The sequence below is a fragment of the Dreissena polymorpha genome, chromosome 16, assembly GCF_020536995.1.
Source record: "Dreissena polymorpha isolate Duluth1 chromosome 16, UMN_Dpol_1.0, whole genome shotgun sequence".
Taxonomy (NCBI): domain Eukaryota; kingdom Metazoa; phylum Mollusca; class Bivalvia; order Myida; family Dreissenidae; genus Dreissena; species Dreissena polymorpha.
In genome coordinates, this window is record NC_068370.1 from 28,535,799 (window position 1) to 28,562,624 (window position 26,826).

The 26,826-nt window shown below is 35.1% G+C and overlaps 1 protein-coding gene across 1 annotated transcript; it reads left to right on the forward strand.

Annotated features, from left to right (window-relative positions):
• On the forward strand, positions 1-26,498 carry LOC127861551 (V-type proton ATPase 21 kDa proteolipid subunit c''-like). Its single transcript, XM_052400159.1, has 7 exons — positions 1-203; positions 11,554-11,602; positions 12,361-12,444; positions 15,974-16,121; positions 21,932-21,986; positions 24,765-24,955; positions 25,314-26,498. The coding sequence occupies exons 1-7, from the start codon at positions 101-103 to the stop codon at positions 25,341-25,343; spliced, it is 660 nt and encodes a 219-aa protein (XP_052256119.1). The 5' UTR covers positions 1-100; the 3' UTR covers positions 25,344-26,498.
• The last annotated feature ends 328 nt before the right edge of the window (positions 26,499-26,826 follow it).

Genomic DNA, 26,826 nt, shown 5'->3' on the forward strand with positions numbered 1-26,826 from the left:
ACGGTTTATCACATGATGAGAAATTAACTCTACCACCGTTTTAACCGGAAACGAATGATAATCATATGAACAGCTAGAGATCTAAAACTAATTTTCGACAATGGATTACGAACCACGGGGGCCGATGAAAACTCTTGGAGTGTCACCGTATCCAGTTTATGCAGCCGTATGGGCGCTTGGTTCAACTGCGCTTACAATTATTGGTAAATTAATCAATTATGTGTTTGAAATGTTGCGTTTTGTTGTTTTTTCGAGTTGACATTTATCATCTTATAGAATAATATGATTATAGGTGCTACCTAATTTACGGGCAAAAGCTTTTTAAGTTTTTTTTGATAACCATGTATTTTTATGTCCCCCACTATAGGATTTACAGACGTTTTGCGCCCAAGTTGTTTCGCACCCTAGTTGTTTCGCCCCCAAGACGTTTCCGCCTTGGTCGTTTCGCACCTGGTCGTTTCGCCCCCATACTAGGGGAACAATAGTTGTTGAGTAGTTTAATTGGTGACCATTATATAATTTTAATAAGAGGATATTTATCACGTCAATGATTAAACTTATAGTCTAGACTCTAGAGTGGTAACCAGGGGTTTTTCAGCACTGTCTACGCCTCCGGAAAACGGAGGCACTCCCAAAGCAAACGGACTCGATCCCAAACCGAAATTATTAAAAAAAATCCCAATTTCCAAAAAAAAAAAAAAAAATTTTTTTTTTTTTTTTTTTTAAGAATGAAGTGTCTTATAACATGTTTGACTAACCAGTGTTTGTTTTGGTCAAAAATATCTGCTATACGGTTTTGTCTGTACAGTTCTTATCTCAGAGAGTAACTGTAACTGAAAAACAAAACTGCAGTACAGCCAGTACTTGAATAAACGTTGAACATGCCCAATATTGCATCAGTTTAAATAAAGAAGACAAAATAACAAATAAAAACAAATTTATTTGTTAAACCACTGAACTATTTAAGCATGATAAATTCACAATTTTTTCCCAAATGAGCCGTTTCATCGAAGCAAAAATTCCCAAAATGGCCAATTTTGTCGATAAAAAATTCCCAATTTGGTCAGACTCCTTTTCCCAAAATAGGCAGAAAAACCCCTGGTAACAAAAAATTAAAAAGAAATAATTTTTCTGACCTATTTATTCATTTGACATACAATAACGTAGAATAACAGTGTAAAACAATGTGATGAACACATACGATATTTCAGTAGTTTAGTTACATAAAACGACAATGAAAGCATTCTTTATTTATATATTTTATCAACTACATAAACACAACAGCGTCTAAGCAACACAAAGAAAAGTCCGTAGAGTCTATTTGTTTATTTATTTGGCATAAAATAACGTAGAATAACAGTGGTGTAAAACATCGCGATGAACACATACGATAATTCAGTAGTTTAGTTACATAAAACGATTTAGAAAAAAGAGATGGGCAATTATTCACAATGAAATTAGATTACATCCATTAAAGTCATGCAAGTGAGTTCAGTATAAGAACATGTAATCATGTAACTTCGAAACACAATGAGCAGTCACTATTACCAATTTGATTGTGTTAGTCACTGAGAGATATAGTTTTGTTCTCTACATGAAGATAAAATTTCATATTAACACAATAAAGCTTCAAAAGTATTTCTTAAAAAAATAGGCTTGTATTACTCTACAGCTAACTTAAAATTTTAATGTTATATGTTTTTAAGTAACATTAATGATTAATTTCTTGCTCCTGTGTCTGCATTGAAAAGAAAACAAGACTTTAAACAGCATCTGAATTAATGTGACAATATGAATTAAAAATGCATATTTTTCAAGTATCATTTATGTTATAATTACATGTTTTAATGTATATTTCATGTTTTTTTCTGACATTTTAATGCAACTTGTGTCACTTAATTAACATTTTTTAGTAGTTTAGTTACATAAAACGACAATGGAAGCATTCTTTATTTAATGCGTGATATACTTACATTATTGATTATAATGGTCACCAATTAAACTACTCAACACTTAGTGTTCCACTAATATACTTACATTATTGATTCAGGGTACTTTCTTTGATGATTATATAATGGTCACCAATTAAACTACTCAACACCTAGTCCCTGGTCGTTTCGCACCTAATATGGGGGCGAAATGACCAGGTGCGAAACGACCAGGGCGGAAACGTCTTTGGGGCAAAACATCCGAGGACCCACTATAGTAGTGGGGGACATATTGTTTTTGCCCTGTTGGTTGGTTGGTTGGTCTTTCTGTTTGCGCCAACTTTAACATTTTGCAATAACTTTTGCTATATTGAAGATAGCAACTTCATATTTGGCATGCATGTGTATCTCATGAAGCTGCACATTTTGAGCGGTGAAAGGTCAAGGTCATCCTTCAAGGTCAGAGGTCAAATATATGTGGCCAAAATCGCTCATTTTACGAATACTTTTGCAATATTGAAGATAGCAACTTGATATTTGGCATGCATGTGTATCTCATGGAGCTGCACATTTTGAGTGGTGAAAGGTCAAGGTCATCCTTCAAGGTCAGAGGTCAAATATATGTGGCCCAAATCGCTTATTTTGTGAATACTTTTGCAATATTGAAGATAGCAACTTGATATTTGGCATGCATGTGTATCTCATGGAGCTGCACATTTTGAGTGGTGAAAGGTCATCCTTCAAGGTTAAGTATATGGGTCAAAATTGCGCATGTAATGTCACTTCTGCAATATTGAAGCTAGCAATTTTATATTTGAAATGCCTGTTTATCTCAAGGAGCTGCACATTTTGAGTGGTCAAGGTCAAGGTCATCCTACAAGGTCAAACATCATATAGGGGGACATTGTGTTTCTCAAACACATCTTGTTAATAAATATATGGACATGATTGTGTTCAAAATATTATAATTGTTGCAATAATTAAGTAATGCATCCAAAAAAATCAATCTTAAAACAAGTTACATGTTCCTAGCTTAAAGATCTAGCATCTTTTTTTTTCTAGCCACAGGAATTTATTGCTGGTTCGGTGTCTGTGGTATAGTGGATGGAGTGTCTGCTAACTGGCTTAGTCACTGGGAGGTATCTGTATTGATCCCTTAAGTGGGTAATTTTTACCAAATTATGCGACTATCGACCGCTAACTCATATTGTGCGTATTTGGTATAAATTATAATAATAATAATGTTTAATAAATAAGCACAATATCTATGAGTTAGCGGTCGATAGTCGCATAATTCGGTATAAATAATAATGATAATAATGTTCAATGTCAAATATCTCTAAAAGCAACAGACGTAAGGTGTCTTCTGATTGGCTTACACTCAAGGGTCGGTGAAAAGTGTACGTCGAAGTACATTACTCGTTCTACCTAGAAGGTCTTGTAGACTTTCGACGTCATGGTATGACACTAAACACTGGTCCTACCCAGGAAACAGTTTGTTTCATCAAATGTCTCAATTCAACTTGACAGCTTGCTAAAGCAGTTGCATTTAGCATACAGTACACTGATTTAACATAATCAAAATCATGTGATGTGTCAAATAAATTTTGATTGACAAATTTGACAGGATTTTATTAATCCAATAAGTTTTAGACTGTCAATTAACACACACTACGTATTGAAAGCCATACCTCGAGCTTTCGTCTGTATATCACTGACTTCATCAGATGAATGATTTCTACTGTTGGGAAACGTTAACACATCTAATTGTCTTATTATTTATTATCAATGTATAATTATGTGTAACAGCATAACAACATACTTGTTTTGCAATTAAAATATTTAATAAATACATGTATCTTGCAGGTTTCTAATTTTCTTTCACAAACTATTGTTGAATAGTTTAAATTTTGTCGCCACTAAAAAACTAGCCATTTTGTTGCAATTCTAAAATCACAGTCTAAACTGCATACACTTAGCTCTATAGTTACAATTTGAATGCAAATATTAGAATGCATCATGTTATACCATCCATATTATTTTATTTAAACATACAAATAACACATAACACAGTACATATATAAAAAGGTATGTGAATATTGTGTGGAGATACAAAACACTTCACATCATTTATTTGCACATAAAAAAATTAAAATAATAGTTACAAAATAAGTAAAACTAAAACACTGTCATCAACCTACATTTCAAGAATATTTACGTGTATATGAAATTACAAAGTGGTGTTATTGTATTACCTTTTACAAAATTAACATTGCTGGTTTTGTACTAGCCATAAAACATTTATCATGGATTAACAAGTAACAACCAATTTATTAATTACACAATAGAACGGAAATCATATTAATCGCATTATGCATTTACTAAACAAGCTATTTGCTACTGTTTAGAATAACACTATCTTACTAAAAATGATCACAGGTACTTAGTGCTTTTACATACTTGTGGTAAGTTTTATATTACTAGTTTGACATTTATCGGCAGACACTTGTCGATATACAGACAAAATTTGCATGGGAACTTTCATATTTTTTCAGCATAATTACCTTCAAATTGTTAATTTAACAACCCTTTGACATTGTTTGCACATCTGATCTTATTATACCATAGCTGATTTTTGTTTATATATAGACATATACAGACTTTTCACAGTTCTATAAAAGTTCACACATGTTCCATCCAAGTAAACAAACAGAACCAATAAAGTTCACAGCAGATAATAACTGTGTGTATAGCTTGGAAATTTTGATAGTTCAGGAATCCCTCCTTTGTTGATTTCTGTAAACCAAAACTGTCAGTTTTGCTGGATAGAATGGCTTGTATGATGCCCAGCTCTTGCCTTGCCAGAACAGCTTCTAAAAACGGAAAACCAACAAATATCTTAAAATTTGATCAATAATGCAACAACAAACAAATATCTTAAAATTTGATCAATAATGCAGACAATTTATAAATGTCTTGTTTTTTTGTTGATTTCGAATCTGGAAGATTTTTTTACGTAAGATTGTGGTACGAAAATCCAACGGTATCGGGTTTTGTGGTTTTAGGCCTAAACTAATTATAGTGATATGTAACCTTTCCGGATATTGGTAAAGTGCGAGCAGACGAGGTGTAAATACGTTAAAAATTAAAGCTAAAAGACTTAAAAGTTAGATCGGAATATCTTTAAATTTTGTGAATAAATGTGTTTCTGGTGGACAACAACGACAACTTACCAGAATATTGCTCATGATCACACGTAAAACTTCTTTCTGAGAGCAAATGGAAAATGCGTCAAAAATTCTGACAAATAAACAGTAGGGTGTCGTTATTGAAATACCGCGAGAATACTGGAAGAATAGAGATGCCAACTATAATGTTTAAAACAAATAATTTTTAACAAGCGTTTGTGATTTGTCAGGATGATAATAACAATAAGATATCGAAAATTTCAAAGCAAATAAATTCGACAGAAATTTGAGATTCGGCAATATATTAAAGACGGGTTATGTTTACCTAAATTGTGTTTGGTAAAGACTGTCACTATATGTAGTGAACCAGTCTTCGGCTTATACCCACTGAAGAAGAGCATTCAGGGGAGATAATTGAGTGATGACTTAATTCTGGAACGGTTGCGAAGAAAAACAAATAATGCGAGAATATTTAGTGCGATTCGCTACACAATTATGATGTCATTGATATAACTTTTCCTGAGGTATGTATTTACATGTGAATTAGCATATGTCAAAGTGTTTTTGATTTGTTCAAGTTCATAAATAGCATCGCGAAAATATATGTCGCGTGGCAAATTGTTTTGAGACGTATCCATATGTGGTATTCTTATGTAATTTTATGTCTAAATTCCCATATGTATGAACGGTCAACGCCCGCTTCGCGGGCTTTTGCCCGTATCAAGACAGTACTCTAGCAAGGCCTAAATGGATGGGCGCAGCACCCCTCCGTCCTGAAATCCCAATCTGCTCGTCAGACCTGGCATGCCCTTTTAGTTCCGATCATGTAATTGTACAACACATTTTACTAGTTCAAATAAATGCTTTACATTTACAAAGTGAAACTATTTTTAATATGATTATAGGTGCTACCTAATTTCCCGGCAAAAGCTTTTTAAGTTTTTTTGATAACAGTGATTTTTTTGCCCAAAATTACCGCTGATATATATCGGCTGCTTCCCAATTGCAAAAAATGACGTTTTTTCCCAAAAATCTGACCAAAATTTCCCAAAATATGACCAAATTTTCCCAATAAAGCCAATAAGATTACAATTTCATTTAGCATTAATTTCGTAGAATGAGTGCTCGCCGCATGAAAACTGACTTACGAATGTTCGCGAATGTAGCCGAATACGATTTTACGTTGCTATCCACACATCTCTCTCTATATTGAGGAGGATACCGACGATAGTCGATGTATCCCGATTGTAAACGCCTGTTCTTACACATGTCCAAGATGGCGGCAAGCAGACGAGAAGTTTGCGATCAGCAGCGAAAATGATAAATAACACTAAAATATACTACGTTTGAGATGAACAACAACAAATATTATTAGAAATGTTCACAGTGAATGTTCGTCACGGAAATCTGTGTTGGAAAATTGGAGCTCACAAAGTTAAAGCATTTAAGATGAGAACCGTTCGAAAATGGAAAGAGACAAACATGATTTGATTTATATGTTAGTGGATCTGTGTATAATCAGATTCATATGCATATTCTGCTTTATTAACCAGGTTTTCCGAAGGAAAAAACTGGTTATTAGATTGGCGAATGCGGGCGGGCTGGCTGGCTGGCGGGCTGGCTGGCGGGCTGGCGGAATAAGCTTGTCCGGGCCATAACTATGTCGTTCATTGTCAGATTTTAAAATCATTTGGCACATTTGTTCACCATCATTGGACGGTGTGTCGCGCGAAATAATTACGTCGATATCTCCAAGGTCAAGGTCACACTTTGAGTTCAAAGGTCAAAAATGGCCATAAATGAGCTTGTCCGAGCCATAACTATGTCGTTCATCGTCAGATTTTAAAATCATTTGGCACATTTGTTCACCATCATTGGACGGTGTGTCGCGCGAAATAATTACGTCGATATCTCCAAGGTCAAGGTCACACTTTGAGTTCAAAGGTCAAAAATGGCCATAAATGAGCTTGTCCTGGCCATAACTATGTCATTCATTGTGAGATTTTAAAATCATTTGGCACATTTGTTCACCATCATGGGACGGTGTGTCCCACGAAAGAATCACGTCAATATCTCCAATGTCAAGGTCGCCACGACTAAAAATAGATTTAAAAAAAAAAAAAAAATTACAAAGGGGGTTAATTTTTTTTGGTCATTTCAAAAGTTCAGTTTGAGTTTTCTCCCTTTATCAGATTTTTTTTTCACAATGAAAACCTGGTTTTGTGACAATTTTGTCCCTTGTTTTGTTTGTAACGCTGTATAGTTTGGTGAAATAGCATTAAACTGAGGATGTCAATTGTGCAAGATATTTAAAGGTAAACAAATGAAACGTATTATTTTAGCTCCATTTAATACAACATTAACACAGCAAGAACACTAAAGCGTGTTTGTTAATATTTGTTAATGTTTTCACCATACCATAATGATATTTTACTTTAAAAAACATCCTGAATTAAATTCATACTCTTAAAGAGATTATGATTAAATCATAATGGTACATGTATATTGAAGAATCTATAGATTATTGCAAGTTTAATATGCATGTGGAAGGATATTAACTAAATGTTGTAAGAAGACATGAAAGCAACACTTTATAATATAAAAATGCTGTCAAACATGAACTTAGCAATTTTTATTCTGTTCTTATAATCATATTTATAATGTTTCCGAATTTCATGGTTTATCACGCTATTTTTCCCAATTTCATGATTTATCGCGCTAATTTTCCCAATCCAAATGCCACAGGCTGTAACAAAAAAAATAAAAAAAAAATCACTGGATAACCATGTATTTTTAATAAATATATGTACATGATTGTGTTTAAAATAATATATACAACTGAATTACATGAATATGAAATTAAATGTTGAAATTTCTATACCATGAATACCCCGGTACATGAAGTTTCTTGACTACCAGTACTTTGAATAACACAAATGTGGATTTGAATAAAGAAATTATGTGAAATTTGTTAATTATGTGGATAATTATACCAATTTATATTTAAGTTGGTTGTTGTTATTTAGTTCTCAATTATAATTAATAAATAAACCATTAAATAAAATATACCAAGACCAGGAGCTCTCAACAGGACAGTTCTTCCCTCAATATCTGCTGCAGACGAATACCATAAATGCACCGCTCGCGACCGTAATTAGGGAATACACAGCGGATGCTGGATTTCGGTATTGTTATTTTCGCAGTGGTGACCTCCCTTTAAATTTAAGACCTCTAAACAACGCTTGGGTTAATGATTTTAACAAAAACAGCTTTTTAAATATATATTTTTATTAATTGATGAGGATAATAATAAAAATAAGGTGCAGAATTGAAGGAATAAAATAAATTTGAGACTAATCTTATTTGATTAATTCATACATGCCAGACGTCCTGATCTCGGCAGGACAGTCCCGCTTTTGGGCCCTTTGTCCCGGCGTCCCGATATGAGACGATTTGTCCCGACATTCGTAAAAACGAAGTAAGGTCTATAGGTTCCCAATAAAATTCGCTATTCAAGCTCTGTTTCGCTAACACCACCGCTTATCCTTTTATTGCGCCCAATTAACAATCCCATTCTACTTCTCGTGTGTACCAGTGTTGTTTATGATACCTTATCAGCTATTTATCAGCTAATTATTGATTTTATCAGGCATTCACACCATGGTGGTCTACAAGATAGTGGTCACTTATTGCTATCGATAGTTGTATTATAATGAAATAAATGTTGAAAATGTGTTTGTTTTTGTCTTTATTTGAAACGGTTTACAAAACAATTGTTTTTTTTAAATTAACTCTAAGTCATTAATGAGTCTTTTACATTCAATGTTTAGTTCCAAAATAGCGGGATAATCCGAATGTGCATTATACCAAAATTGCAACAAACAGTCCAATAAGTTATACCCATCCTGTCTAGTGTAATTGTAATAAAAACAACGAGGTGCGTTGTTAACAGTTAAAATGAATACAAAGACGGTTTACTTCCACCAAAAACCTACCTCGGAAATGTGTACGGCCGCGCATTCCGTGTCAAGCTGATGTTACTGTAACCCGTACTTTCAGTGTACTGGATAGCCTCCCCTGCGTTAATGTTTGCCATTGAAAGTAATATAATGAGTATTGTTGTCGTAATGTTCCAGATTTTGTACTCTAAAAAGATGAATATTATCTTCGTTGTTTGCTATTGTCTTATTTAATAAAACTGTTATTGTTATGTTTTAGTTTTAGATTTCATGCTTCATATCAGATGTTTTATGTCTTGAATAAAAGTATCAAGAGGTTTTGTTAGTACTATACCACTACAGTAAAGATGGAATGATAGATCGTTTTAGGTGTCCTGCTTTTTGGTCAAATGTCCCGACAATTTTTTATGGAATGTCCCGCTTGGACCTAAAAAATTCTGGCATGTATGGATTAATTGCGTTGGGATTTAGGCATTACATTTTAGACGGGTTATATTTCTGAACATTATGTTTGGATAAAGTGAACGTGAAATTTAGTATAGCAGTCTTTGGTATTTGGCTTATTCCCGTAACGGCGTTAGGCCTGGAAACAGGAAAACAGGAAGAAAAACAAAAAATCGCATTTGGCATTGAAAAACATATTATACAATAACATAGAGTACGATTCGCTACACAATAATCACTGCCATGACGTATTATTTCTTGAGGAATGCATCTACGTGTCATGTAGCGTTTGTCGAAGTGCCTATGTTGCTCCAGCGGTCTTTGATTTTCCATCGTGAAAATAGATGACGGCAGGAATTATTTGACTTGATAGCCTATAAGGTCATGTCTCTCTGTATTTCAGAAAATTGATGCAAATAAACGGTCAACGCCCGCTTCGCGGGCTTTTGCCTTTATTAATTAAAAATATATATTTAAAATGAAAATTTGTGAATTAAAAGATAATAAAACATGCTTTATTGAAAATCTATGACTTAGATAATACAACCTGGTGCATTAATGTGCCCTTTTTATAAAAGGTGAAGGTTTTTTTAGTTGTCAAAAAGTAAATGTTGTTTTAGTTGTCCCACTGTCGTCTTTAGGAGTTTTATGATAAATTTTACTTGATCAGTAGGCAAGTTCCTCAAAGTTAACCAGTTTTCGAAATTAACTTAAGAAAATTACTCTCCGTTCTGGCAATTTAACAAAAAATTTGTGCTAACTCAAACAGGGCTTTTTTCCTGTCTGTATTTGGAAATTGATGAGGTCCTTTCTAGCCAGAGGCTATATTGTGTGTTTACCCAGCCTGGCACTCCTACCTAATTAATCACTGTCTAGACTCACAAAAATGGTACGCATTTTGAATTATAGCTTCAGTACTCAGCTATTTCGTTGTTACTTTATGATTGTTCAATTTTGGTATGGTCTTGTGCTGTGGGGAGATGCTGGAGTACCCAGCAGAAACCCCACCTGTCCAGTTTATGGTGACCACCAAACAAACTCACATGCGGCCAGGATCAGAAATTGAACCTGGGTCACCTATGTGAAAAACAAGAGCATCAACCACTGGGCCAGCTGTACAGCTGCTTTTCTTTTTTCCTTATTTTAATAAAAAGACACCTTCCTCCAAGAGAAGGCCCCTTCCCCTTTTTTGTTAAAGAATGCAATTTTCCCTAAATGCCATGCTTACTTGTAGACATTTTTTACCTTTTTGTCCCCTACCGGTTTCACCGGAGGGGACTTATGGTTTGCGCTCTGTGTGTCTGTCCATCTGTCTGTCTGTCTGTCACACTTTTCTGGATCGCAGGTCTGTCTGTCTGTGAGTCTGTCTGTCACACTTTTCTGGATCCTGCGATAACTTTAAAAGTTCTTAATATTTTTTCATGAAACTTGAAACATGGATAGATGGCAATATGGACATTATGCACGTCATTTCATTTTGTTCCTAGGTCAAAAATTCTGGTTGCTTTCGCAACAAATAGACATGAAATACTGCTCAAAATGGTGGTTTTCTGGATCCTGCGATAACTTTAAAATTTTTGAATATTTTTTCATGAAACTTGCAACATGTATAGATGGCAATTTGGACATTATGCATGTCATTTCATTTTGTTCCTACGTCAAAAATTGTGGTTGCTATGGCAACCAAAAAAAATTTCTGAAAATGGTGGGATTTCTGCCAAATTTTGGAGCCGGTAGGGGACAATATTGCTTGACAATAGCCTTGTTTTCAGTTGTGTCGAAAAAAAATCCCCAACATGGAAGACCAGGCACTTTCCCCAAATCTAGAAAAATAGCCCTGTCAAAACATTTTTTCTTGTTGGAAGATTTGTTCCCCCCCCCCGAAGATAACCAACAACATTTTATAATTTATCAGCAGTTTATCAATAGATTCTGTGATAAGTACCCTTAGTTTTACAGGAAAGGTCTATGTGGTATAGTTACATGGATTGTTTAGGAAGTATAATGCAATTTACTGGTATGTTACTTTTTTAGGTGGCTATTACCTCTTGACAGGCCAAGGAAGTCGGTTCGACATAGGATGGTTTGTTTTTTAATGTTTAATGTCTTCATGAAACAAGCAAACATTGGCATCATCTTCGAAGCAGAGTTAACTGTCTAGGTTCATTTCTAAACTTAACATTACCCTTAAAATATACATTTCATAATTATTTGCATACATGTACATTGTTGTGATTAAAACTTATAAACTGGCATTTTGGCATTTGAAGTAAACATGTCTGGCTGGTTTATGTTTCATTGAAATTATTTAAATAAAAAGTGTACAATAATATGATATTCAGGAATGAGAATTATAAACAGATACAAGGAATTCCATTGAATTTAAGCGTCCACAACCATTTATCCAATCTTGGACATCTAATCAAATTGATACATTAAGTTTTCTTTTTAGAGAACTTGAAAATTTTGCTGAAAATGGATGTTATTAACTTCTTATTTAATATGGCTTGAAAAAGAAATACATTTATCAAGTGGTAGACCATGTGGAACGTTTTTATAAGGTGACTGAATTCTTCTAGAATTGTGATTTGCAGGCTTTGTTGTAAAAACTCAATAATTGAATTTGTATGTTTAATTTCTTGTAACTGTGTTAAGTAGTGTTGACAAGCAAAAAATTCATTATAAACCTGCAATTTTGGTGAACTTATATGTACAAAAGTATTATTTGTTCTTTATTATTAACTATTTTTAAACTGCTTATACAGTGTTGCAAAACTGAATTTTTGCTATATGTAGAATTGCGATTCATATTAAAGAGAAGATTGCCATCTTTGTCCTCAGGTTGCTGGGCAGTATCTCACCCTACATGTGGGCCTGTATGGGCATTGGTTTGGCCATCTCTTTGTCAGTTGTTGGAGCAGCATGGTAAGTGGTTCTATGTCAAGATAACAAAGTAAAATCTAATACCACAGTACTAGGTTCAAAGAAAAAAACTGGTTATTAGATTGGCGAATGTCGGCGGGCGGGCTGGCTGGCGGGCGGGTAGAACAAGCTTGTACGGGCCATTACTCTGTCGTTCATTGTCAGATTTTAAAATCATTTGGCACGTTTGTTCACCATCATTAGACGGTGTGTCGCGCGAAAGAATTACGTAGATATCTCCAAGGTCAAGGTCGTTATTTGAGTTTGAAGGTCAAAAATGGCCATAAATGAGCTTGTCCGGGCCATTACTTTGTCGTTTATTGTCAGATTTTAAAATCATTTAGCACATTTGCTCACCATCATTAGACGGTGTGTCGCGCGAAAGAATCACGTCAATATCTCCAAGGTCAAGGTCACAATTTGAGTTTGAATGTCAAAAATGGCCATAAATGAGCTTGTCTGGGCCATTTCTATGTCATTCATTGTGACATTTTAAAATCATTTAGCACATTTGTTCACCATAATTGGACGGTGTGTCGCACGAAAGAATTACGTCAATATCTCCAATTAGGGTATCACGTTTACAGATTTTTCTAAATGTTTAAACGAAATGAAATAAACGAAATGATACCGTTTAAACGGTATCCATACGCCCGTTTTAAAAGCATCAGTGCCATCACATTTCCAAACTGAAAGTAGTGATTATTTCCGGAAGTTATATTTAGTTCATAACCCATTTGCACAATGACGTCATATTAAAACCAACTGTTCTTGTCGTTGTCTAACCATTGGGTTACGCGTTTTCTACTTACATGCCGTTATATTTTGTAACAAAGATGAATTAACCCACATTTCTTCAATAAGAGTACACCGGTGTTAATTGTTTGTATTGTTTTACTTAACAAGATGTACATCAAATGAGTATCTGTTCATTAAATTAAAAATGAATGCCGATGAATAAACTGCGGGAAATTTTCCTCATGCACTTCATGCCGACGCGCGTTGAATGTTCAAGACGATTAGGGGCATGATCATGCAAGAAATAGCGGGAAACTTTTCCCGAGCACTTCGTGCCGATGTGGGTAAAATATTCAAGACGTCTAGGTCGTACAGGTGTATTGTTATGTCTACGGTACTGTGAATAAGGGCCATCTGGCGCACGTGATACAAATACGAGTCTTTTTCAGCAGCTTTTAATGAGTTTTGCAACAACCTAATGTAATGAACTAAAATGGATTCTGTTGACATTGACTGTCGTTTAAACGTTAACTGTTTTTGTAAATGTTTTTGAGCAAAACACGAAACGCCCATGTTTAAACGTGATACCCTTAATCTCCAAGGTCAAGGTCGCCACAACTAAAAATAGATTGATTTTGAAACAACTATGTAACTATAAACAATCAGTAACAATGCACATTGTGATTTTGAGTTGTCTCTCTTTATCAGACTTTTTTATGCTCCCCTTCGAAGAAGAGGGGTATATTGTTTTGCACATGTCGGTCCGTCCGTAGGTCGGTTGGTCCGTCGGTCTGTCCACCAGATGGTTTCCAGATGATTACTCAAGAACGCTTAGGCCTAGGATCATGAAACTTCATAGGTACATTGATCATGACTGGCAGATGACCCCTATTGATTTTCAGTTCACTAGGTCAAAGGTTAAGGTCACAGTTACTTGAAAAAGTAAAATGGTTTCCGGATGATAACTCAAGAACGCTTAGGCCTAGGATCATGAAACTTTATAGGTACATTGATCATGACTGGCAGATGACCCCTATAGATTTTCAGGTCACTAGGTCAATGGTCAAGGTCACACTGACTTGAAATAGTTAAAGCGTTTCCGGATGATAACTCAAGAATGCTTACGCCTATGATCATGAAACTTCATAGGAACTTTGATCATGACTGGCAGATGAACCCTATTGATTTTCAGGTCATTAGGTCAAAGGTCAAGGTCACAGTGACTCGAAACAGTAAAATGGTTTCCGTATGATAACTCAAGAATGCTTACGCATAGGATCATGAAACTTCATAGGTACATTGATCATGACTGGCAGATGACCAGTATCAATTTTCAGATCACTAGGTCAAAGGTCAAGGTCACAGTGACTCGAAACAGTAAAATGGTTTCCGGATGATGACTAAAGAATTATTAGGCCTAGGATCATGAAACTTCATAGGTACATTGATCCTGACTGGCAGATGACCCCTATTGATTTTCAGGTGACTAGGTCAAAGGTCAAGGTCACAGTGACAAAAAACGTATTCACACAATGGCTGCCACTACAACTGACAGCCCAGTTGGGGGGCATGCATGTTTTACAAACTGCCCCATTCTAAATTAAATCAAGGTCAATTTTCACAAGGGGGTTAACAATACTTATTTTGAATTGTCTCCCTTTATCAGACTTTTTTCAACTGAAAACCTGGTTTTGTGACAAATTCGTTCCTTGTTTTGTTTGTTTTATTACTCTTATCTTTTTTTCAAGAAAAAAAACATTGCATTTTATTATTTTATTAAGGTAGCTAGATGAATATCAATTTATTCATAATGTCTCAATTTAAACTGGTGTTATATTCAAATAATGATATATAAAACATTGTTTCAATACATAACAATGATTGTGTTCCTTAATTTGAGCTTTTTGAGGTCAATAGGTAAAAATACAAGGCCACACGCACTTGTAAATGTAAAATTCCTTTCTGCACAATATCTTGAGAATACTTTGATCTATAATCATTCAAATGGAATTTGTGGTTTTGTGGGTGAAGAGGAAGGTGCTTAATGATTTTAAGGTCACCAGGTCAAAGATTAAGGTCACAGGGTTTGTACATGTAATACAAAATTCGTTGCAAAATCTTTTTTAGAACCTTTTATCTAAGTTGGTTACATAATGGAAAGAGAAGACTTATTTTGATTTTGAGGTCACAAGGCCAATGTCACATGAGCTTTTATCATATGTTTCTGCATATGAAAACATCTAGCAAACAAATTGATATGCGGACATCTAAATTGGAATGCTTGTTTATTGGGAGGAAAGAATGACCTTTTGATTTTTAGCTCAATGGTCATTGGTTAATAGCAGATAATTTGTTTCTGCACATGTTGAGAATACCTTGACCAACATTAACACAAACTTGTACAGTGGTGGAAAGATTGATGCCTCTAAAGTTTGGTGTTATGAGGTTAAAGGCAAAGGTAAAGGTGAGTCTGTATCAATAAACTGATGATAATCTAAATTGCACTGCTGCTGGTTACTTCGTAGGAAACAAAAATGCCAATTTATTTTAAGGTGAAAGGGCAAAGATGAATGTCACATCTGCTTGTAACATGAACATTGTTTCTACAGGATATCTAGACTATTCTTAGGATCATATAAGTTAGCTGGTTAGCTATTAATGATTTTCAAATCAAGCGATCAAATGTCAAACTGTCAGGGACAACTTTTCTGCAAGATGTTGGAGGGGCATAATTATTAATGTTTAAGTATAAATTTACTAGGCACATTTTATGTTCACAAGAGTTGTGTTTCAGGGGCATTTTCACAACTGGATCAAGCATTTTAGGCGGTGGTGTTAAGGCTCCAAGAATTAAAACCAAGAACTTGATTAGCATCATCTTTTGCGAAGCAGTGGCCATTTATGGAATCATCATGGCCATTGTTATAACAAATAATGTTGGTGTAAGTATTTTGGTTCTCTCTTGCTTGTATGGAGTTTGTTTTTTGAAATTTGTGTGATCCTCATACAGCTCATTTAGTCATTTGACAGGGGTCTCGCCAGTGGGCGAAGTGGGCGATTTTTTCGCCAAATTAATCTTAACTTCACACATTAATTTCATTTAGGGGAAGTGACTTCTCCGCCTTTTAATGATTTACTTTGTGCCAGAAATTGACCGATTAAAATCAATTTGATGTGGATAATTGGACACAGGAGGATTCTCAGCCATAAGTTGCCCCATTTACAGGTCATGCAAAGTTGAACATTCAAAAGAACAGTCTGGAGCTATTACACTTCTTGAAATTGTTAATAGACTATGCCTTGATTAATTGCCTTGTGCTGGCATCAGCAATGTTAAATGGCCCATTAAAACAATACTAAGGAATGATCAAATGGGAAGATGTAACCCAGCACTGGCAATAAATATGGGACTCATTTACTGGTCAGATTTGGAATCTCTGATGTAAAATGAGATTTTTAATGAATTTAAAATTTAAAACAAATATTTGTAACAAAATATGAATTTGATTTAATGTTGAATTGCTTAAAATTAACAAGGAAGAGATTTTGAACATTACGGGCTTGTTACAATTGAAGTTTATTTGATACACCTGTTCAGGAAAAAATACTTAAAAGTACAATCATAATCAACAATTAATAAAATAAGAAAAATAATGGTTTTATATACTTTACATGTCTTATTGTATAAAACAAGTGAAGAGTTGATTGCAAGCTGAACAGAAACCATTTATCCGTTAAGTTGATGCAAAATATACGTAAAACTAAGATCTATGACGCAAATGTACCATTTCTCCCAAAGATGTTACCAATTCTCCCTAATTTGGCTTTAGGGAGAAGTGACTTCTGCCAAAATTTTTAGCCTAGCTAAACCCCTGATTTGAGACAGTTCCTTTAGTCATTTGAGACATTTCCTTTAGTCATTTGTGTCAGTTCTTTAAGTCACTTGATACAATTCCATTGGTCATTTAAGACAGTTCCATGAGTGATTTGAGACAGTTCCTTTACTCAATTGTGTCAGTTCTTTTAGTCATTTGAGACAGTTCCTTTAATCATTTTAGACAGTTCCTTTAGTCATTCAAGACAGTTCCTTTAGTCATTTGTGTCAGTTCTTTTAGTCACTTGAGACAATTCCATTATTCATTTAAGACAGTTCATTTAGTGATTTGACACAGTTCCTTTAGTCATTTGTGTCAGTTCTTTTAGTCATTTGAGACAGTTCCTTTAGTCATTTGAGACAGTTCCTTTAGTCATTTGTGTCAGTTCTTTTAGTCACTTGAGACAGTTCTTTTAGTCTCTTGAGACAGTTACATTAGTCATTTGTGTCAGTTCTTTTTGTCATTTGTGTCAGTTCCATTAGTCATTTGAGGCAGTTTCTTTAGTCATTTGAGACAGTTCTTTTAGTCACTTGAGACAGTTCCATTAGTCATTTGAGACAGTTCTTTTAGTCACTTGAGACAGTTCCATCAGTCATTTGAGGCAGTTCCTTTAGTCATTTGAGACAGTTTCTTTTAGTCACTTGAGACAGCTCCATTAGTCATTTGAGACAGTTCCTTTAGTGATTTGAGACAGTTCCATCAGTCATTTGAGACAGTTCCTTTAGTCATTTGTGTCAGTTCTTTTAGTCATTTGAGACAGTTCCTTTAATCATTTTAGACAGTTCCTTTAGTCATTGGAGACAGTTCCTTTAGTCATTTGTGTCAGTTCTTTTACTTTTAGTCACTTGAGACAATTTCATTATTCATTTAAGACAGTTCATTTAGTGATTTGACACAGTTCCTTTAGTCATTTGTGTCAGTTTTTTTAGTCATTTGAGACAGTTCCTTTAGTCATTTGAGACAGTTCCTTTAGTCATTTGTGTCAGTTCTTTTGGTCATTTGTGTCAGTTCTTTTAGTCACTTGAGACAGTTACATTAGTCATTTGTGTCAGTTCTTTTAGTCACATGAGACAATTCCATCAGTCCTTTGAGACAGTTTCTTTAGTCATTTGAGACAGTTCTTTTAGTCACTTGAGACAGTTCCATCAGTCATTTGAGGCAGTTCCTTTAGTCATTTGAGACAGTTCTTTTAGTCACTTGAGACAGTTCCATCAGTCATTTGAGGCAGTTCCTTTATTCATTTGAGACAGTTCTTTTAGTCACTTGAGACAGTTCCATCAGTCATTTGAGGCAGTTCCTTTAGTCATTGGAGACAGTTCTTTTAGTCACTTGAGACAGTTCCATTAGTCATTTGAGACAGTTCCTTTAGTGATTTGAGACAGTTCCTTTAGTCATTGGGACAGTTCTTTTAGTCTCTTGAGACAGTTACTTTAGTCATTTGTGTCAGTTCTTTTAGTTACTTGAGACAGTTCCATTATCGCTGAAGGTTATAGTATACTAAACTAAACAATAAGAATGATCGTTCATTCATTTAATTTAATCAACATACCCACATAACACATATATAATCAAAAATCAAGAAGCTTCTCTGATCTAGCTTTCCCCCCACAAGTGGGTCCTTTACTAGATTGCTCAGGAGTTTGACAATTTTTAAGACTATTTTTAGCTCATCTATTTTTTGAAAAAAAAATATGAGCTATTGTCATCACCTCGGCGTTGGTGTTGGCGTCGGCGTCGGCGTCCGGTTAAGTTTTGCGTTTAGGTCCACTTTTCTCAGAAAGTGTCAATGCTATTGCATTCAAACTTGGTACACTTACTTACTATCATGAGGGGACTGGGCAGGCAAAGTTAGATAACTCTGGCGTGCATTTTGACTGAATTATGTGCCCTTTTTATACTTAGAAAATTGAAAATTTTGGTTAAGTTTTGCGTTTAGGTCCACTTTTTTCAGAAAGTATCAATGCTATTGCATTCAAACTTGGTACACTTACTTACTATCATGAGGGGACTGGGCAGGCAAAGTAAGATAACTCTGGCATGCATTTTGACAGAATTATGTGCCCTTTTTATACTTAGAAAATTGAAAATTTTGGTTAAGTTTTGTGTTAAGGTCCATTTTATTCCTTAAGTATCAAAGCTATTGCTTTCATACTTGCAACACTTACTAACTACCGTAAGGGGACTGTGCAGGCAAAGTTATGTAACTCTGACTGGCATTTGGACGGAATTATGGGCCCTTTATACTTAGAAAATTGAAAGTTTGGTTAAGTTTTGTGTTTTGGTCCACTTTACCCCTAAAGTATCATAGATATTGCTTTCATACTTGGAACACTCGCAAACTATCATAAGGGTACAGTAAAAGGACAAGTTGCATAACTCTGGATGTCATTTTTACGGAATTATGGCCCTTTTTTGACTTAGTAACTTTGAATATATGGTTTAAATTTTGTGTTTCGATCCACTTTACTTCTTAAGTATCAAGGCTATTGCTTTCAAACTTCAAATACTTTCATGCTATCATGAGGTTACTGTACCTGGCAAGTTGAATTTTACCTTGACCTTTGAATGACCTTGACTCTCAAGGTCAAATTATTAAATTTCTCTAAAATTGCCATAACTTCTTTATTTATGATTAGATTTGATTGATACTTTGACAAAACTACTCTTACCTGACATACCACAATAGACTCCACCCAAACCATCGCCCGTGCCCCCCCCCCCCAACCCCCCCCCCTTTTTTTTTTTTTTTTTTTTTTTAAGATCATCTCACAAATGACCACCACACACTCACACTATACCCCCCCCCCACCCCACCCCCTCCCCAATTTTTTTTTTAAACGGTTAAAAAACAAAACTATTTATTTTGATTATTTTATGTTTGAAATACCGTCCAACCATCGCACCCAAGAATCCCCCCCCCCACCCCCCCTCCCTCCACCCGAATCCCCCCACCACACCCTCACACTATACCCCCCACCTCACCCCCCCCAATTTTTAACCAGGTTTTCCGAAGGAAAAAACTGGTTATTAGATTGGCAAATGCGGGCGGGCTGGCTGGCTGGCTGGCGGGCTGGCTGGCGGGCGGGCGGAACAAGCTTGTCCAGGCCATAACTTTGTCGTTAATTGTGACATTTTAAAATCATTTGGCACATTTGTTAACCATCATTAGACGGTGTGTCGCACGAAAAAATTAGGTCAATATCTCCAAGGTCAAGGTCACACTTTAAGTTCAAAGGTAAAAAATAGCCATATATGAGCTTGTCTGGGCTATAACTATGTCATTCATTATGAGATTTTAAAATCATTTGGCACATTTGTTCACCACCATGGGACGGTGTGTCGCACGAAAGAATCACGTCAATATCTCCAATGTCAAGGTCGCCACGACTAAAAATAGATTTCTTTTAAAACAAACTTACAAAGGGGGTTAATTTTGTTTTTTCATTTCAAAAGTTCAGTTTGAGTTTATATCCCTTTATCAGATTTTTTTTCACAATGAAAACCTGGTTTTGTGACAAGTTTGTCCCTTGTTTTTTATGAAATGGTTAAAAAACACAAATATTTATTTTTATTATTTTATGTTTGAAATACCGTCCAACCATCGCACCCAAGAATCCCCCCCCCCCCCCCCCCCCCCCCCCGAATTTTTTTTCCTTTTTTTCGCATTTTTGGAAGAAAATGTAATAAATGTCCACACCCCCACACAATGCACCGCTCTTCACTCCACCCCTCCCTCCTTTGTGATTGAAAATGAGATTCCCTTCACCTTTAAAAAGAAAATAGATGAGCGGTCTGCACCCGCAAGGCGGTGCTCTTGTCTTTCTGTGTTGCCATGATGCAGCGCAAAAGACAAGAAGGAATTCAGTATAGAGATTCCGATGTATTATCTGCTATGCTCGCTTTTATACCATAGATTTTATCATAATTATCGATTGCTGGTAATTATTTAATTATCATTATAACTGTGTAGCTTTTATCTGCAACTAAAAGCATGACACTTTGAAGTGTTTCTCAAACTGTGACTAACTTCATACCTAATCAAGCGCTTGATTGCGCTGATTTCACAACTCAAATATTTTTAGCACCGATCAAACGAGAAAGTGTCTTTGAATAATTGCCAGTTAATTAGGTGTGAAATGCCTTTCAGGGACCAGCACACATGCTCGAGTTATCGAAAATCGCATGTTTGAGTTATTGCGGTTATTTTTATATATTTATGCCCCCTTCGAAGAAGAGGGGGTATATTGTTTTGCACATGTCGGTCCGTCCTTCTGTCTGTCGGTCCATCCACCGAATGGTTTCCGGATGATTACTCAAGAACGCTTACGCCTAGAATCATGAAACTTAATAGGTACATTGATCCTGACTCGCAGATGACTCCTATTGTTTTTCAGGTCACTAGGTGAAAGGTCAAGGTCACAGTGACTTGAACCAGTAAAATGGTTTCTGGATGATAACTTAAGAACGCTTATGCCTAAGATCATGAAACTATATATTGATCATGACTTGCAGATAACCCCAATTGATTTTCAGGTCCCTAGGTCAAAGGTCAAGGTCACAGTGACTTGACACAGTAAAATGGTTTCCGGATGATAGCTCAAGAACGCTTAAACCAAGGATCCTGAAACTTCATAGGTGCATTGATCATGACTCGCAGATGACCCCATTTGATTTTCAGGTCACTAGGTCAAATGTCAAGGTCACAGTGACAAAAACGTATTCACACAATGGCTTCCACTACAACTGACAGCCCATGTGGGGGGCATGCATATTTTACAAACAGCCCTTCAATGTTTATTGCCAGTTTTCGAGAAATCGCCAGCTCGAGTTATTGCAATTCTACTGTACTTTTATTTGTAAATTGTTTTCCATTGTAGAGTTTTAACAATGATACAGATTCACTTGAGGCTCTGAAGAACTCGTATGCAGCAGGTTTGTACATTTGATACTTTAATATCCTTTGATACTTACATGTACTGTAAATATCGTCTTTTAAAAAGGTTGCCATGGCGTGGTGGATATGGTGTCTGCCTAAACTGGGAGATCATGGGTTGGGAGCCTACTTTAAACCTCCCCATTTGACACCAAGTACTGGTTCTAGTCTCAGGAAACGGACTCAAGAGTGTTTCAAATAAGCCTTAGGGTTTTGATGTAATCGAGCGATAAAAAATATGTTTTAACTAAATATCATCCTAAAAGGCATGTTCCCTAGTGTTAACAGAGTTTCATTATTCAATACTGAGGAGAATTACTTTGTCTGCTTGTCAAAATAGAATTTTGTCTGCTCTCTAACTTCTCCATATATTAAAGGTTGGAATAGTCAGGTACAAATGTTTAATTACATGAAATTGAAAGTCACAGATCAACAGGTCATATTCTGAGATCAAGATAGGTCAAAATAGGGAAATTATACTCTATCTTCTTCATTTGTTGAATGATTTTGAAACAATTTGGTCTTATCTTAATTTTATAAGGCAGTGTGTCACATGAAGTAATTGTTTAGCTTTCCTGATGATAATGCTAGTAATTATAGATAACATGTTAGAGTACAGCACTTTCTTGTCAAAATATTTATTTTCCAAAATTTTTTCCAGGAATAGAAGGATTCCATAATTACTGTTAACCTATATTAGGCTGTGTTAAACAAGAACTACGGCTATATTCATTGGGATTGGCAAATGTCAAGTGGAAAGATACAGAACTTAATTGTAATGCAGTGTTATGCACATACATCTGGCTGTCACTTTTTATAGTTGGTCATTCTTTGAACAGTGCTCCAGCTAGACCTAAATGGAAGGGTCTAGCTCCCTGCTGACCCTAAGTCACACCCTGCCTTCTTGGACCCCCACCATATCCTTTTAAGCTCATCTATTTTTTTTTTAAATTATGAGCTTTTTTCATCACCTTGGCGTCGGCGTCGGCGTCCGGTTAAGTGTTGCGTTTAGGTCCACTTTTCTCAGAAAGTATCAATGCTATTGCATTCAAACTTGGTACACTTACTGACTATCATGAGGGAACTGGGCAGGCAAAGTTAGATAACTCTGGCGTGCATTTTGACAGAATTATGTGCCCTTTTTATACTTAGAAGATTGAAAATTTTTGTTAAGTTTTGTGTTTAGGTCCATTTTATTCCTTAAGTATCAAAGCTATTGCTTTCATACTTGCAACACTTACTAACTATCATAAGGGGACTGTGCAGGCAAAGTTATGTAACTCTGACTGGCATTTTGACAGAATTATGTGCCCTTTTTATACTTAGAAAATTGAAAATTTGGTTAAGTTTTGTGTTTACCGGTAGGTCCACTTTATTCCTACAGTATCAAAGCTATTGCTTTCATACTTGCAACACTTATTAACTATCATAAGGGGACTGTGCAGGCAATGTTATGTAACTCTGACTGGCATTTGGACGGAATTATGAGCCCTTTATACTTAGAAAATTGAAAATTTGGTTAAGTTTTGTGTTTTGGTCCACTTTACCCCTAAAGTATCATAGATATTGCTTTCATTCTTGGAACACTTGCAAACTATCATAAGGGTACAGTAAAAGGACAAGTTGCATAACTCTGGTTGTCATTTTTACGGAATTATGGCCTGTTTTTGACTAAGTAACTTTGAATATATGGTTAAATTTTGTGTTTCGATCCACTTTACTCCTTAAGTATCAAGGCTATTGCTTTCAAACTTCAAAATACTTTCATGCTATCATGAGGTTACTGTACCTGGCAAGTTGAATTTTACCTTGACCTTTGAATGACCTTGACTCTCAAGGTCAAATTATTAAATTTTGCTAAAATTGCCATAACTTCTTTATTTATGATTAGATTTGATTGATACTTTGACAAAACTACTCTTACCTGACACATCCCACAACAGACTTCACCCAAACCATCCCCTGTGCCCTCCCCCCCCCTCCACCCCCCTATTTTTTTTTATTTTTTTTTTAAGATCATCTCACAAATGACCATCACACCCTCACACTAACCCCCATTTTTTTTTTATGAAACGATTAAAAAACACAAATATTTATTTTTATTATTTTATTTTTGAAATACCGTCCAACCATCGCACCCAAGAATCCCCTCCATCCCACCCCCGATTTTTTTTTCTCGCATTTTTGGAAGATAATGAAACAAATATCCACACACCCACACTATACACCCCTCTTCACTCCACCCCTCCCTCCTTTGTGATTGAAATTCAGAGTCCCTTCACCTTTAAAAAGAAAATAGATGAGCGGTCTGCACCCGCAAGGCGGTGCTCTTGTTTATCTGATCACATTACTGCAAATTTTAGTTGTTTCAATAAAGAAGCTAAATTTACTGTAATTACCAAAGTGAAACTAGTTTTGTAAATTATAAAAACAATATTTTAATTATAATACATGTAGTATGAAATATGTAACAAATGTTATATTGAAATTATGCAACAGTTAAGTGCCCATATAAACAAGACTTCCCTGGTCTTTTAAAATTCTAGATTGGGCACTGCTTTGTGGTATATTCAGATTAAAATAACATATCTCTTAGTCATTTAAAACATTTTGAAAACCAGGAGTGAAATTACCCCATGCTTGACATTATCAGGGTCAAATGAAATTTTCAGAGGTCAGCAGACTTTACTCAAGTCTCAACACCTGTGTTGAAGTTGTGTTTTGTTTGTTTTTATCTCCCTTAGTGTAGTGAAAGCACTTATGTTGATGCACTGCAGGTTACAAGATGTTCGCGGCTGGACTGACTGTGGGCATCTGTAATATTGCCTGTGGAATCTGCGTCGGCATCGTTGGCTCTGGTGCTGCCCTGGCCGATGCACAAAGCTCGTCTCTCTTCGTTAAGATCCTGATCATTGAGATCTTTGGTAGCGCAATTGGACTATTTGGTGTCATTGTTGCCATTTTACAGGTTTGTTTTTAATACGATGACATAATAATTTCTTAATATTATGCCGCTGAATTTTGCATGCAATTTGTTCAAGTTGTTAGCATTGCAATACAATACAATTGAAACAAATATGCCCAGTTTGGTTTTATGGGGTAAAAAGTGTGTTTGTTTGCAATAAATATGCATACAAACTTATCTTCAATCACATGACTTTTGTATGTATATTTACCTCCTGTTTTATCATTATTTGGAAAAACAAATTACAATAATAATTATGATAATATTGTTATTATAATTTATTTGATCAAATATTTGCATCACCCTTTTAACTTCATTTCTGTTAGCAATCTTTGATATCAAATTGTGCTGTTTATTTCAGATTGCAGGTTCGAAGATTGGATCAGACTAAAGGTGGAGATCAGATTGTCGTCTGGGTTTCTATGGATAGACTAGGGATCAAACCATTTTGACAACAGAGGAGGTGTACACTTGTGGACAGCATGCATGTTACCTTGATTCATGACTAGATGTTCAAAACAAAGCCATGTTGTCAATTAAGATTATCAGTGTTTGTGATATTGTTTTCTTGTTTGTATGTACATAATCCCTGTCTGTTAAACATGAAATAATATTGGTGAAATTATCTTGTTTGCCAGGAACAGCAACTATTTTAAACTTAATATTGTTAAAATGTTTGTTATATGATATCTTCAGGGATAAAAAAAGTACAGAATAAATCTTCATCCAATCCATTATGTTACGCGTTTTTAACATTCCAAAACAAAATATATTTGTTAGTTGGGATTAAATGTATTCATGACATTCTCAACTGTTCAGTTACTTGCATTTAGGCTATTTTCTTGTATTATATGTTAATCCAGAGCTGTTGTGCATGGTTGTCATGTGGTTTTTGTAAATAACAAAAGACTATAATCTTGTTTGGTATGAGATAATGGTTTAAGATTATTGTATATAATTTTATATTTATTCGTGAAAACGAAAACTTATACAAGTATGATATAAATGAATTTTGAACAGCTTTTTTGAATCCCATATGAGTTTCTTGGTCAGCAATAGATATTGTCACTATTATGTCCATATTACTCATTTGGTGTTACAAAGTATTCATATAATAGCAGTATTCGACAATATGCCAGACTTTCAAAATATTACACACTTAACAAAAAAATAAAAGGAATATCTTCTATAGATTAATATATTAAACATTTTTTTGTACAATTAAGATACTTTTTGTGAGACACATGTATATTTGTATATCAGTGGTTTTGTTCTAGTATAATTTAAGTGGTAAAATACGTCATGCATCAAATTACCTGTGACATTTGAAATTATAATGTATTTGAAGTTTAACATTTTGTTTTTGTTGTCTGTTATTTCAGTTTTAACCTGTGTTTGTCATTTGAAACTTAAATTGATAAGATTTGTGTTATTTTGAAATAATGTTTCTTAGAACAAACACCCACATATTGACTTGTATAATTGTTGTTCAGTTTTAAATGCATTTGCATTTATATTAGTCATTGTAATAAATCAAGAATTTGTACCAGCATTTGAATTATTCTGTTGTGTATAAAATTAGGAATGCTTGTATGTAAAGAAAAAGGTGGGCATTTATCTAGTGGTATGAAAAGCAGTTTAGTGTACATATTTTTTTGCCAAACAGTTTTTTGCTGTCGTAAGCTGGGTTGCCAAACAGATTTTAAAAAACAAGGTGAGGAACTGGATGCACTGCTCACTTTAAAAACCTGGTACCGCAGCTTCAACGAGATACTCTTCAACGCCTCGAGGACATCTACTGAAGAGGGCTAAGAATTGTGCGAATGTAGAGTGCATAGTGCTTCTTAAAATGCGGTTAAAAATAGCGTTCCCCA

What these genes read in the sequence shown, in the direction of transcription:
- LOC127861551 (XM_052400159.1), top strand. Translation starts at nt 101, where the DNA reads ATGGATTACGAACCACGGGGGCCGATGAAAACTCTTGGAGTGTCACCG. An exon ending in AGTCGGTTCGACATAGGATG is followed by an intron (nt 11,603 to 12,360) that starts GTTTGTTTTTTA and finishes CTTTGTCCTCAG; the next exon opens with GTTGCTGGGCAGTATCTCAC. An exon ending in TCAGTTGTTGGAGCAGCATG is followed by an intron (nt 12,445 to 15,973) that starts GTAAGTGGTTCT and finishes GTTGTGTTTCAG; the next exon opens with GGGCATTTTCACAACTGGAT.